Raw genomic sequence first — 15487 nt, forward strand, 5'->3', positions numbered from 1 at the left:
TCCTTTGCTGCAAAAAAAAATCCTCTTCCCGTGGTGGAGAGGTCAGCAGCTCTTAAATGGCATGAACAAGAGATTCCTTTTCTATGCTCACCTCACAAACCCTTTTCTGTAGTTATTTCAAATACACTTGCCCCCAATTTATATAGCAGATGTGTTCTTCAGAAGTTGCCCACGTGCTAGATCGTGTCTCAAGTGCACTCAAGAAACCTCCATCATTCAAAAAAGAAACTGATGTTATCTCTTGTAAAGCAAACTTCAGATTTCTAATTCAAATAACAATTCATCCACTCTAAGGCATCAGATTCTTGTAAGAAGGGTTTCATAAGGGGGGTCAGCTGTATAATTTACTTCTGTGGAAGCCTCAACCCCTCTGCTCACCAGCTTGCAGACTTCTAAGGCTGCATAGCCTCTTGGTGTCACTACAGAGCTGCCCCCAGGGCATGGCTTTCCATGGACCCTGTGATTGGACTGTGGCCTCTCGATAGGGGTCCCTGGGTGGGGGCACCTGAAAGTCCCATCCTCACCTAGCGTCTATTCACTGCAAGCAAGGAAGGGAACCCTGGCCTGTATACACCTCCTACTCACAGGCCCTGGGCGCTTGCATTATCTCATCAATCCCCATGAGAAAGGCAGCTGAGTTGTGGTTTTACTGACGAGGAATCCAAAGCAGGGTGAGGTCTAAGAACACATGCCACTTTGATTCCAGGCCAATTTTGCCTTCAGGCTTCTTTCTTTCAGCCTGTGTCACTTTTTCTCCTATTCTAACGAGTTCATTTTCTTGCTGATAGCCAAGCGATCAACCCTTTCTTCAGGCCAATGGGAAGGAAATCAAAATGACATTTACATTAGGTTCAAATATTAGTCAGTAGTCTGGAAGCAGGCATGAAAGTGCCTGGCTGGAAACCCACTTTTATGGAACAAAGTGGAATCTAAAACTCTGCTTACTGGAATTAAAGGCTTTTTAAAATCTAGAATTGTAGTGACCTTCCTCCCTATTATTATCCGTAAACAAGATATAATACAAATACATTTATTTATCATTATTTATATCATTTATATCCCTTGCTCATGCTTACTGTGTGCTCATTTATTGAGTACCCTGTCCTTGGTACCCCAAATGCACAAACTCAGATGCTTGAAGATATTTTATTATTTTCATTTCACAGTTGAGAAAATGGAAGCAGATAAGTTAACTGACCTGCCCAAAGCCACACAGCTAGAAAGGAGCAGAGCTGGCAATTGTATCCAGACTTTGTGGCTTTAACACTGGCACTCTTTTACTCAGGGTCTCCATCCATCCCCCTGCTTAGGTGTAGTGACAGGCACTCATTCTACTTCTGATGCAGAAACCTCTTGTGCTTGTTTATTTCCCATATTTCAAGAAAGAGAAATGCATGGCTCTCTAAGAGAATTTAAAGGTTGTGTTCAGCCAATTGAAAGATTTATAATAGTCTCATTTCATTATGATCCGGTGGGATACATAAGATAATGAATTGGGGCGTAGAAAGAAAATATTGAACCTATTTATGTTTGTTTCATTTTTTCCAACATTTCTATTTTTGCACTTATTTTATAATGTACATATTTGTTTGGTAGTCCATGCATGTCGTTTATAAAGAAATCCACAAAATCTGGGGAGGTGAATGCTCAAACGTTTTCTTTGTATACCAGTGATGAGATGTTGACTACTGCTTGCTTTATGTTTTACGTATATTTTTATAAGAGTGTAGAAACCACTTTTGAAGAATCCATCTTGTTTTGAAAACAGAGTAAGTCATACGGTTTAAAGGAATCAAGTAGCTCATCTTCTTTTGCAAAGTCAATTATAGATTCCAGATATTTCTGTTTCGTATGTTTGCGTTTCCATATATTGTACTGGTTTGGCTAAGAAGGGCACACTTGCACTTTCCACATAGGTTCGGTGCAGTCCACACACATTTATTGAGGGTCCCCTACATGTCAAGCACTGTGTTAGGTGTGTGAGATACAATGACAATGACCTTGGCCCTAGAGGAGTATGTGACATAGTGGGATAGACAGAGTCATACTTTCAATTGAATGAGATGGATGAGATGATATACAGATGTGTGCACATGTTGCTATGGGAGGGCAAGAGGGGCTCTTAGCCTATGCCAGAGCTGTCGTGGAAAGCTTTCTGGAGGAGGTGTTGTTTTGAGATGAATCCTGAAGGATTAGTCAGAGTAAGAAGATGGCGAAGGTCAAGTGCAGTGGTTGATGCCTATAATCCCAGCTATTTGGGAAGGTGAGGTGGGAGGATCGCTTGGGGCCAAAAGTTTGAGACCAGTCTGGGCAACAAAGAGAGACCCCCATCTCCAAACAAAAAACAAAAAAACAAAAACAAAAAAGACCCAAGAAAGTGGGGAGGGAGTGTCAAGAGGAGGGCACTCAAGGGTGGAACCTCACAGGCAGGGCTGGGAACTGCTAGCCTTCCTGTATCCCTGGAGCTTACACACAGGGTGAAGCAGGGAATTCTAGCCACAGTGCTGGGCTGGCCCTGACCTCAGGAGGCCTGCTGACATGTGAGGCCACAGGGTGCGTGGAGGTATCCAACACCACAGGCTTTTATGCAGCAGAATGACATGGTGAGTCTTGCCTATTACCAAAATGATCTCAGTGGCAGTATAGAGGAGAGAATCAGGCAAGCTAAAGATGGGTGCATGGCGCCCATCCAATTTGGACACCATTGTAAGAGTCTAGACAGAGGATGATGTGGGCAGGCTCAAGAACAGTAGTATGGCGGAAAGGAATGATGGATTTGAGGAAGACTGGGGAGGCAAAGTCAAGAAGACAGGTATCTGGGAGGTGAAGGTGAGGGAGAAGTCATGAAGAACAGCTCCACATTTCTTGCTTGGAGAACCAGGAAGCAGGCAGCAGCAGAGGCGGAGGGTATTCATTGGATCTGAGGAGGGGGTGAGGATGGGCAATGCTAAGTCTAGTTCTAGGATAATGAGAATGAGACACCAGCCTATGAATATGGCAGGTTGGTGAGGGGGAGAGAAAGAGAAAGAGGCAGAGAGAAAGAGAGAGAGGAAGGGAGGGAGGGAGAGAAGGAAAGAAAGAGAGAAACAGAGAGGGGGAGAGAGAAGTCAGGGTTGAAGATAGAGATAAGTAAACAAAATAAAAAATGTTGGAGACAACTATGAGAATGTCATCCTAGGAAAGCACAAGGAATGAGAACTGTGGGCCGGGAACAGAGTCTATGAAAGAGAAAGAGAGGGAAGAGGTGGAGCATCAGCATCGTTATCTGCAGAGGTCAAAATGAAGAGACAAGCAGAGAGACCGGAGCATGGGGAGAGAGGTGTGCCATGAAAGATAAGGAGGAGGAGGGGGATGAAAGTACTTTGTGCCTCCATGCCTTCACACCTGTACCTCCCAGAGGTCAGGGAGATGAGGCCTGGGAAACAACCAGGGCTCCCTGGGGAGTTCTTGCCGTTTATAAAATTAAGCAGAAGCAGCACTTTGGGGAGTGGCTTAAAAAAAAAAAGAAAAAAAGAAAAAGAGAAGAAAGAGGGAAGAAGGGAGGGTAAGAGGGAGGGAGGAAGGAAGGAAAACTTCAGTAAAACAATTACAATTTTAATTATTTGAAAATTTGTGATTGCTCGAATGGGCTCTGCTGGATTTTAACCCTGATGGTCACAACAAACGAAGGGTCTAAAGAGTAAATACATAGGACAGGGGATCACACCCCACATGTCTAAATCATGGTGTTCCATTCATCTGGTGCTTGCACAAGTCATCTTTGACTAGGATCCAAAATAGGGCCAAACCAAAAAGGCCTGACAGTGGCCAAGCTTAGGATGGAGCCAATATGGCCAAAAAATGATACGTATGAAAGCAGAGAAGGTGCTCCAGGTTTCAATTCAATAAGCTACTCCTACTACGCGCTATGGACCAAAAGCTGTGCCTGCTCTTAGGGAGCTTGTCACCCAAGGGACAGAGACTGGCTCAATAAAATGGGAGAGGCTTTTCTAGCCTGTTCCTCCCGTGCAGGGGGTCTCAGGGAAGCATGGAGAGGAGAGGAGCTGGGGATGGTCTCCCTAGCAGTGACACTGGGGTTGGGCCTTGCAGACTGGGGAAGGAAGAGGCACTTGAAAGGGAACAGGGGACAATTTCACGCTATGGGTCAGTTTCTGGATGAGAGCCAGTTGGCCAGTGATGGTGATCAAATCATGCCTTGTTGTCGTGGAAGCTGAGAAGGGACAGGATTGGAAAAGATTTTTAAAACAAACCAATAAAAAGGCAAAGAAGGAAGACACTCATGTGGAGTTGGCACTGGAGACAGGAGAGGCAATACCAGCTACAGACAAACAGCCCCTTCCCTGGACAGCCTGGAGGGCATCGTGTCATCCCAGCTCTGGCCAGTCGCCCCTGCTCATAACAATGACCGAGTCAAGGAAAGGTTTCCTTTGCCAAGATGCTTAATGCATTTTGAAAAGTTTCCCATTGAAAACACTTCCAATAAAAGGATTCAGATCTTGAAGAAGTGGCCTTCCATTATCTGGCTCTCATACTGCCTGTTGAGTGGTATTCCCCAGCCACACAAAGAAAACAGGCTATTCTCCTCCACGCTCAAGTACCTTAGGAGCACCCATTCACTCACAATAGTTGAGATCCTCTTTACCAATAATGTTATCCATGTGTTAACACGATTTCCCCAAGGACTTCTACCAGGCAAGACCTTGTTAGCTGCTTTCCATCTGTGCCTGAAATCACAAAGCCTCATTAAAAAACCATCAGTTGTTAATAAAAAATGGTTAACTCTGTATGCTGGCCCTGCCACCCTGAAGACTGAATTCCTGAGCACATTTGTCATTCCAATGATCTCTCCATTGCTATGGTGTCCACCTTGGGCACTGACAACTGCTGACATCCTGTAATCAGAGACCAAGTCTTTGTTTTGTGGGGACAGTGCTTGAATGCTTGACTGTTACTCTGGGCCTAGATCTCCCTTCAGTGGAAGGGAAGTATGGTCAGGAGTCTGTTCTCCTCCTTCTAAGCCTATAGGTCATTAGATAACATGTGCCCTAAGTGTCCTTTCTGCTCCTGGATAAGATGTAAAGCAATATAGTGGAAGGCACATTGCCCTGCTCTCCAGAGTCCTGATGGGGAGGTGCTGGGGGAGGGAGGGGGAGATGGCATAAAGTTGCAATGCTTGAAGGCCCTACAGGGTGAGGCACCAGACAGGTGGGACTCCAGGCCAGAGTGGCTATGATTTTTCTTTTTACACCCTAGTCTGCTTCAAGAGAGTTTAAGAAGCCTATGGCCTAACAGAGTTTGAACCCTGACAGAGAAATAGTGAGGACCAAACTGAGGGCCTGGGAAGGTCTGTTCAGTGGAAACCACTTAGGGGAGGAGATTCCAGATTCCAGGAAACGAGCCATGGAGGATGACATTCCAAGCAAAGTTGTGACAGCCAAGAAAATGTGGGAAATGAGGAGGTATTAATGGGCATATAATCAATCAAAGATGGTGGGGCCCAATGGAAAATGGGGACATAGTAACAGAGATATAACTATCAAAGATGGGCAGTAATTATTCAGTTCCAGGAGGATTTGCTGGAACCCATAGTCAGTTCCCAATTTCTATCTGGGGTCCTTTTATTATTTCTTAAAAGGTAACTATGTTAAGATATAATTCACATACCATAACAATTCACCCATTTTAAAGTGTACAGTTCAAAGTTTTAAAAGTATATTCACAGAGTTGTACAACCACTGCCACAATCAATTTTAGAAACTTTTCATCACTTACCTGGAGTTCTTGATTCTACAAAGTAGATAAGAAATTGGGGAAAGAGCAACCAAGATGACAAAAGATTATAAGATAGGAATTGGGAGAAAGTGAGAAGAGACAGGATCCTTGAGTCTTGAGGATAGGAGGCTGCAAAAAAGCTCTGGTGCTTAAATTGGGAACTACTAAAAGAAGGAGATGTGACTTTTGTTTCCATTAAAGACAAACAAAACACTGGGCTCACTTACAGCAAAAAGGATTTAGGTAAAACATGAGAGAAAAAAGAAAACTTCCTGGCAATGTTTGTAAATTCCTGGGTTATGCTGTCCTTGGAAATAAGACCAATTTATGGAGTGAGATTTGAATAATGAATAAGTCCTTCCAGTTTTGTGTTTGTAAAATAATGAGGATCCTGTCAGGACTGGCAGAGTGCCCGCCCTTTCTGTGAGATGGGGGTAGTCTTGCTGACCCCTGTTTACTAGAGAGAAGCTTCTAAAGGGCCCATAGCATGTCGAATGAATGACAGCCCTATGGATGGGTGAACAATGGTACCAAGTAAGTTTCCTGATAAGATCCGCCTCATGGTAGTAAATAAGAAAATGTGAGTGAGGCATCAGAAACCACAGCTACAGCTACAGATTCCTCTTTCTGATTGTTTCTTGATTGCACTCATTCATCAAGGACTTTTTGAGCCCCTGCTGTGGGCCAGGTGTCAGGCCCTAGAGATAAAGCAGTGGTTCTGGATCAAAGATGATGCTGCCACTCAGGGAACACTTGGCAATGTCTGCAGACATTTTTGTTATCTTGCAGGAAGAGGTCAAGGATGTTGCTGAATATCCTACAATGCATAGGACAGTCCTCGCCCCACACAAAGAGAATCAATCATCCAGCCTCAACTGTGAATAGTGCCAAGATTGAGAAACCTTGAGATAAAGAAATAAGACTCGGTTCCTGCTGTCAAAGAATTCAGCCCCTGTTCATTGTGATGTTTCTAAATGTGATTTGAAAGGAGTCCTAATAACAATTTTTGCATTTAAAAAAATCTTCAAGTTCCTTACTTGAAGAGACCACAAATTGGGAAAATCCACTTTCCCAATACCATCCTGGACTGACCACATGGAGCTATAATGTAATAAGGGTTTATTACATTCTTACTAATTGCCTGGCTTACCAAACTTTAGATTTAAAACATTATTAAGCAGGGGGAGGACTGTTTCCTGGTGGCCTTTATCATCTTTATTAGCAGAGTGAGCCTACAGGTGTTTTTTTGTTTGTTTGTTTGTTTTTGTTTTTGTTTTGTTTTTTGTTTTTTTTGGCAGGGTCATCTTGCTCTGTTGCCCAGGCTCGAGTGCAGTGGCGCCATCTCACTACAGCCTGGACTTGCCAGCTCAAGTGATCCTCCCACCTCAGCCTCCCAAGAAGCTGGGACTATAGGCGTCACCATGCCTGGCTAATTTTGCGTGTGTGTGTGTGTATGTGTGTGTATGTGTGTGTGTATATATATATACACACACACATATATATACACATAGACACACACATATATATATATATATATATATATATATATATTTTTTTTTTTTTTTTTTTTCTTTGTAGAGACAAAGTTTTGCAATGCTGCCCAGGCTGGTCTGGAACTCCTGGGCTCAAGTTATCCTCTTACCTTGGTCTCCCAAAGTGCTGGGATTACAGGTGTGAGCCACTGTGCCCAGTGGGTGCCTACAGTTTGATCTGAGTGTATACAAAGAATACATTTGGATGGAAAATAATCTACAAGTGGAATTAATAATAGTAAACCTCAACAGTTTTTCGCCTTTAACTCGAATTTGTTTGAAACCTCAGCAAGGCATAACTAAAATCTCACTTTACTTAGAAATCCCTTGGTCTAATAACACTTGCAGGTGGATTATTTGCAATATTTTGGAACTACTTCTTTCAAGCACTTATATATACTACTTACGATAGTGTCAACCAATATGGGTTAATTAAATTAAATGATCAATTTGTTAAAATAGCACCCTAAGGACCTCAACTACACCCTATTTTGTCTTGCTGATGTGGGAGGTGAGTTATTTGACCTGGTGGTAGTGAGTCGTGGAAAATTGCCTTTTTTATTTAATGAGGAGTAAAGTCTGCTAAAATGACCTCTTATGCTTTTTTCCCTGCTGTTAAAGTTTTCAGCTTAGCAGCTTTTGAGTGCGGCTTTTAGAGGCTTGGCTTCCCCACTCTTCAGCTTGAAATCACCCCCTCACCATTGTGCCAAGTGCTCTGGGCATTCCAGCTAACTGGAATGGTCTTGAAAATAATTGAAGAAAAATCCGTAATTCAGACTCTCTGCTAATTCATCCTGGCTTTTGCCCCTAAAGAGTCCAAATTCCTGTGGGTTCATTGGGCTTTAGACCCAACATTTAAGACTATGACAAGTACATAGTTTTTAGTTGTTGGCGCTTAAAATCTGAAAGCAGAAAGCTCTTCTGAGCCTCAATTTCCTCACTTGTAAAATGAATCTAAATCCTTTCCTGTCCTGTTGTATTAATTATACTCCTTATGAAGATAATGAGTCTATTGCCATATTCTCTCAGTAATTGGCTTCTCCCTCTCTCCCTGTCTCTCTCCTTCCTTCCTTCTCTCCCTCCTTCCTTCCTTCTCTCTTTTTGTTTGGAGTTTTTACTGTTGTAAGCATATTTTTTCATGCTAAAAGTGTGAGACTTTTGCCTTTCAATCTAAACAAATCTTTGACCTCATTTCAGAATATTCTACTCAATGTCAAGGACTTCCGTGGTTAGGACAGTGCCTGTTCCTTCTTTAAATCTTTCTCTTTTTTCCCTCTTTAGATCTACTCGTTTTTCCTCTGCCAGGATGATCACTACCCACAAACACAGATCTTCACAACTTGCTCCAGTTTCTTACAATTTCTGAACTGAAGCCAGCTGAAGCCATCTTGACAAGTCTGAGCAAATTTGAACATTCCTGGTGACTAATCCTATTTCCTGAAAGGTTGATCTTTATTCTGGTTGGCCCAAAGCATTTTTGAAAGAGATGACAAATCAAGTCTTGAGGAAAAGCCTGCTGGAAATCCTGTATGGCCGAGACCTGAGAGTAGGTGAACTGGACATAGTTGTGAGGGGTGGGAGATAGGAGTGATCACAGCTGGCTGAATCAAGCAGAAAAACCACAGGGCCTGAGAGTGTGCTGGTGGCCCTCTTTGTGAGCCCTGTGGGGACCACACATCTCTGTCCAGGAACCATGGTTCTGGGCTAATGGCTTTTATTCAAAGGTTTGTGTGAAAGGTTGCATACTCCCGACTGGGGAAGGGGCATGGAGTTGAACCACCAGGGAACCTTAGGCTCACAGGGGCCACAACAATGGGTGCTTTCCCTTCTCTTAATTCCTGGCCTGCTTATAGCCAAGCTGACTGGATCCCAGTTTCCACCAAACGCCTGGATGAGGGGCAGGCAGAGGGTGTTGCTGCCCCAGTAGCAAAACCCTGATCCCAACACAACACTCAGTGTGCAGCCTTCACAAAGCTCAATGGGCAAGCCTCCCAATGCCACAGCCAGTCCCCATTACAATAGCCTCCCAGTGTTGAATGGGAAGGATCATAAATGGATTTGGCTGGGGCGGGTAGGGAGGCATGCCCCAGGAATTTATCCCAGGGATGGGAGTTGTCCCACACTGGCTCAACACCCAGGGTCGGCTGTGTAGCCAGCCTTTCTCACCCAGCCAGTGCCGCCGTCTCAAGTTGGGTGGGCGGCCTTCCTGCATCAGCTGATGGGGCCCGTGTCTTTATAATACACTGGGAAGACCTGCTGAGTCTCTGACTTTGAGGGGACAAACCTTGCCATTTGTAGAAGCTGAAAGGATGGCGTCTGGTTGATGCTATAGACTGGGACTAGTCAACCTGACAAGAAAAAGCTATCTGGTCACATTTTGAAAAAGAAATTTTAACAACACAGGAAAAGAACAGGAAAAGGGCTTCCCAGATACAACAAAGAGAAACATGCGGCTTGAGGTTTATAAGGTAATTACAGGCTACCATTGCCTTCCTTTTCTCTTGTGTGTCACTCGGCTTTAAGCACTTGCTTCTAAAGGGCAAATGGCGAATTCTGTCCCCTTAAAGCCAGAGACTCAGCAGTTCTTCCCAGCATATTGCAAAGACACGGGCCCCATCAGCTGGTGCAGGAAGGCCACCCAGCACTGCAGTGGCAGGAGGAAATAACCGTAAGCATGGGGAAAAACAACAGCAGACGAATGGGAAACGCCGGTTCCCAGGCACCTTTGTGTTCCATTTGAAACCAGAAGACATGTGCTATGCTCAGGAAACATGGCCAGAAACCCACACTAGGAATAAAAATGGAAAAAAAGACTGTGCCACATAGATGCTGAAAGGATGGCGTGTGGCTGATGCTATAGACTGGGACTAGTTAGCCTGACGAGAAACAGCTACTTGGTCACATTTTGGAAAAAAAAAAAAAAATTAACACAGGAAAAGAGCAGGAGAAAGAAAATTCACTCTGGGTGTATGACACAGGGCCAGCTAAAGCTGTAACCCTGTACACAGAGGGCCTGGTAATAAAAGAACAGTCTCACAACTGCTTTTCCTCCTGTTCATGCTCCCTGTAGCAGCTAGATACATACTAATTGCAAGAAGTGAAAAAAAAAAAAAGAGCTTTAAGTTTAAAAGCAGGCATGCAATCATCAGTCTCTCGCCAGTATAGTTTCAGACACAAGTGTGCTGTGCCACCTAGCAGGTCTATTTTAAATGCACATTCACAGTTCCTCCCGTTCCTCATTTGTGTGGGTGGCCTTTGCTGTCAGGGTAGAGCTGCAGTCTCCTTCCACACGCATCGTTTCTGTCCATCAAGAAATGGCTTAACCAAGGCTTCTCAGCCTCAGCACAACTGACATCTCAGGTCAGATCATTCTCTGTTGGGGGCTAGGGGCTGTCCTGTGTGTTATAGAATGTCTAGCAACATCCCTGACCTCTACCCACTAGATGCCAGTAGTAATCTCTCCTCTCAGCTGCTACAACCAAAAATGTCTCCAGGCTTTGCCAGATATACCCCGGGGGTTAAAATCACCCCATTTGATAATCACCGAGCTGAACTAAAAAAGAATGACTTTGTCTTCTTTCCCTGGCTCCACCCTCAAAGATCTCTATCCAAGGCTAGGAAAATGTATGAGCCATCTCTTGATCCACTGGCCTGCGCCACTACTTCTGACTTGCAAGATTTTCCATCATTGAGAACAATGCTCGTACTGCCCTTGAAAAGAAGGGCATTTCCAACTAAACTTTTGGTCGGTGGGAAGGAAGCACGTTACTTTTTTGTTGTGAAACATTTGTCTGTCTTAGACTGTGGAAGGTCCAGGCACAGAATTCTATACACCCAAGAACTATATGAACTGAAAGGAGTCTTGGGCACTTGAAACTCGCCTCCCTGTCTCTTTTCTTTGCCATTTATTTATTTATTTATTTAAGAAATGAAATAAAAAAACTCAAGGCCAAAGTGGGAAATGACTTGCTCCAGGTCATCCATATTCCTAACCCTTCTTTTACTGGGGCATGGGGAAATATTTTCCAATATGCCTGAAAGGCTTAAGTCTCTAATCACGGATAACTTACAGCTTTTTACAAGCAAGAGTTTTGGCCAAATTATGCCAGTTAAGGAATGTAAATTTTATAAATGATGGAATACTGCAACCAATTAGTGCAAACAAACATTTATTGTGAAATATTCATCCTACCCTTTATTAGGTATTACATCATCAAAGCACTTTGTGGCAATGAAAATAGCTTTTTTTTACCCCTCTAATTCACCCAATATTCCATTAAAGCTGCAAAAAATGTGCAATCTGCTTGAAAAATAGGTTGCTCTTATTTACTCATTTGTGAAAAGTCAAAAATTAAAAAAGAAAATGATACTAGCATACAGGGCCTCTAGAGCCAAGTCACCTTTCCATTTCCCAACTACTCCCCAAAATAATTAACAAAGATAATTTGTTTTAAATGCCTTTTTATAAAACCAATGCACCTTTCCCCATATTATAATCATACAAATTTTAAAAAGCCGTTATTTACTTTCTTGGAAAAAAGGTGGCCAGCCGTTGTTTTTTGATTGGGAGCATGTGTATTTCCTGGGAGTTCACTTTCTTTAACTTTATGCTCCGGTTTTTGATGGGTTTCCTAAGGGGCTCTGCATTTCCCATGGACTCTTCCCCTTGGCTGTTGATGTCATAGCCCTGAAGCACGGAGTCTTCTCTTTTGAAGGAGAAGTTTTTGGTGGACACCCCTGAGAGGCCTTTGATCTTGCCACAGAATATGGTAGGCACAGCATCTTCGACTGAGACAATGACCTTGGCTGCCTGGGACTCGCCCACCATCTCAATGTTATTTTCAGTCTTGACCTCGCTGCTGGCATGGTTGGGCTGGCTGAGCATCTCGGTGGCGGCATCACTGCTGCTGATGTGACCATCTATCATGGCTGGGGCCTCATGGGACGTGGTAGGGGCAAAAGAAATTTCCATGCCACTGGGAAGTTTCTCCATCACTGTGTGACCTGAGCTGTCCACTGATGCACCACTGTCATACAGTGTCTCAGGGGGAGGCTCGGATTTCCGGTGGGCTGCCACTGACAGGTCTAGGGCTGCATCTTCCTGGAAGATTGGGGGACTGACTTCGCCAGCCTTGAGCCAGGGCACTGACTTCATGGAGAGATCCAGGGCCTCATTCTCACTTCCCATCTTAATGACCGTGTGGCGGCTAAGCTGGAAGTACTCCTTAGGCTGGAGGATGTCAAAGGGCTTCAGTTCATCTTTTTCCAGAGGGGTCTGGGTGCCTTTAAAGGAGTGCAGGCCAAAGGAAGATGGCGGTTTGGGGAAACTGGAGCTGAACTTGGATTCAGAACTCTGAGGCACCGGGATGGGGATGGGAATAGGGACTGGCACAGGCAAGGGGACGATCACAGGATACGGCACCAAGAGGGTGGCTGGTGGGACCAGGGGGGACAAGGGGGAGCTAAAAGGCTGGGGGGGCACAGGGGCATAGCCAGGAGGAGGCTGACAAGGTGGGGGCCCGAGAGTGCCCTGAGAGGGAAACAAATTCTGGAGCACAGCTTCAAATGGCAAAGTGGGCTCCTGCGGTTGGCTGGGGATCCTCAGGTCCAGGAGCTGGGGCTGGGCCTCCGAGTCCTCCGCTCCCTGGAAGAGGTTGTTGTGGATGGTATTGGAGGAGCATGGGTCCTCCTGTGGCAGGACCAGAGGGGAGTTGAGGTGCTGAAAGACGTGCTGCTCCAGCACCACGGGCAGTTGCACGGGGCCCTGGGTGGTCATGACGTAGGTGGCATTGCCATTGGGATTGAGCTCTGGTGCGGAGCTTCCCTCCACCTGCATGTGAATGGGCATCACCACTGGGCTCTCCCCGAGGCACAGGGGCTGCAACACAGTGGCTGCCACCTTCAGAGCCATACCACTCTGAGACTCGGCAGGGGGGTTCAGAATGGATGGGGCTGGCACGGTCACCAGGGCCTTCTTTACCAGGTCAGTGGAGTTGATGTTCCAGGCCTCAGTGGTGATCAGTTGAGCCATGCCATTCTCCAGTCTGTTATTAGCCAAGGCAGGAGGGGAGTCAGTCATGTCCATGGAGAGGTTCTGGGACTGCAGGTTGTCCATCACTCAGCTCTGATGCCACTTGGCCTGCAACACAGAACATACAATATGACTCTTCCTGAAAAGACTGTTTATAATTGCCTTAAGAGCTCTCTCACATCTTTAGAAAGTTTTCACATTTTAGTTAACCAGGGAGCATAACCCATCTCTCTATGTATATATTCAGGTTATAGATATCTCCTAATATATGCAAACACACCCACATGATCATCTGTGCTTGGAGAACCCCAATTTAACAGCTGATTAAGCTATAAATGCAGATGATGTAATCAGTAAATAGCCAAGTGAGGTTAAACCGGGCATTTTTTAAGCCTAATTCTCAGCTTATATGTTTAGCCTTCAACAAAAACAAACTTTCAGTCCACATTGCTATGTCAGACAGTTAAGATATGCAGAAATTTGACTCGTTCAAATTCAAATAAGCAGTGAAGACTTACTTTCCTTTACAGAAAAAAATAACGCCTTGTCACATTTGAATATGCTATGACTATGGAAAATGGCATTTTAAATACTCTGTAGCAATCATTCTTCCAAAAGAGGTTTGATAAGGAAGAGCAGTCCATTTACACAAGGGTCATTACAGTTGTCTCTCTGTCTCCCTCTGACCAACGACATTCCCATTTCTCCCAATAACAGCAAAATCCATTCCCCAGGGCAAGGTGAAGATGGGATGATGACTCGCATAAATGGTCATTGGGTCCGCTGTCATTTCCCCAATCAGTTCATCTATCTGATCTGTGGCCTCTCCTAATATCTAGCTACCAAGAGGAAGAGGGCATTGATGAACCTAGGGCTGGGGAGATGGAACACTTGTTGGAAACGAAAATCCTCAAAGGTCAGGCACACTTTCTCAACGTCCTTGGCACCTCCCACAGACCTCTGGCCACCTCTTGAGAGGCCAAAGGCACCTAGCGCGTGTGCTTCCTGGAGGAGGCAGGGCTGCAGATGTGATAGGTCTCTCCATGGAAACCTGTCCATATTTTGCCTCGTTACCATGGAGAAGGCAGGCACCATGTCTAACTCAGGGATCTGAGCAGCCTTGGAGTCTGGTTGGGCTCAGTAATAATTCAATAATCCTCAGTTTCACTGGGCAGGCCTTGGGCAACTGAGATTTTTGACCTCACCTATCCCAACTGCCTAGATTTTAGTCCTGTGGCCAGCTCGTTGTCCTCTCTCCACCCCAAAATTACCAACACAACCTCCAAAACAAGAAAGAGAGGCAGCCCGGCACACTGTGGGGTTAGAAATAAACAAACGAGGCCGGGTGTGGTGGCTCATGCCTGTAATCCCAACACTTTGGGAGGCTGAGGTAGGCAGATCATTTGAGGTCAGGAGTTCGAGACCAGCCTGGCCAATGTGATGAAACCCTATCTCTACTAAAAACACAAAAATTAGCCGGGCGTGATGTCACACACCCGTAGTCCCAGCTACTCTACTCGGGAGGCTGAGGCAGGAGAATGGCTTGAACTCAGAAGGCGGAGGTTGCAGTGAACCAAGATCACATCACTGCACTCCAGCCTGGGTGACAGAGCGAGACTCCATTTCAAAAAAAAAGAAAAAAAAGAAAGAAAGAAACAAATGATGTCTCACTACAGTAAGGCAGCTTTAACAAATGAACAACTCTGTGGTATTTCCAGGCAATCAGAATGTGTTAAATGCACAGAACAAGGAGTTTCTCTGAGGCAGGAGGAGAGGCGGGGAGGGAAACGATGCTGTGCAAACAGCTTTGTGGAGAATGACTGGTGGGCCACACTTTTGGCAGGATCCAGAGCGTGTCTACCTCTGGAAGCCATGAGGTGACCCAGCATGCTGGCCAGTAACCCCCTTGGGACAGAGTTGGGAGGCAGCCTGGCCCCAGGGAGGCTGAGGGGGCTTGCCCTAGCTGAAGGATCTGGTTCTTTATGAGTGAAGCCTGATTCAGCCCAGAAGACGCCATGCCTCTAAGATGCTTTTTTAAATTATTTTATTTATTTATTTATTTATTTATTTATTTATTTATGTGAGAAGGACTCTTGCTCTGCAGCCCAGGCTGGAGCACAGTGGCGCAATCTTGGCTCACTGCAACCTCTGC

General features: G+C 45.0%; 1 protein-coding gene across 2 annotated transcripts in view; it reads right to left on the minus strand.

The window, feature by feature from the left end:
- Positions 1-11456: 11456 nt before the first annotated feature.
- RAI2 (retinoic acid induced 2) overlaps positions 11457-15487 on the minus strand; it is a 62735-nt gene continuing 58704 nt past the window's right edge. For both annotated transcript variants that reach the window (XM_050775264.1, XM_050775265.1), the window contains exon 2: positions 11457-13443. In XM_050775264.1, the coding sequence (XP_050631221.1) occupies positions 11827-13419 (1593 nt within the window). In that variant the 5' untranslated portion in view covers positions 13420-13443 and the 3' untranslated portion in view covers positions 11457-11826. The remainder of the gene's footprint in view (positions 13444-15487) is intronic.

This window comes from Macaca thibetana, chromosome X (genome assembly GCF_024542745.1).
Source record: "Macaca thibetana thibetana isolate TM-01 chromosome X, ASM2454274v1, whole genome shotgun sequence".
Lineage (NCBI taxonomy): Eukaryota > Metazoa > Chordata > Mammalia > Primates > Cercopithecidae > Macaca > Macaca thibetana.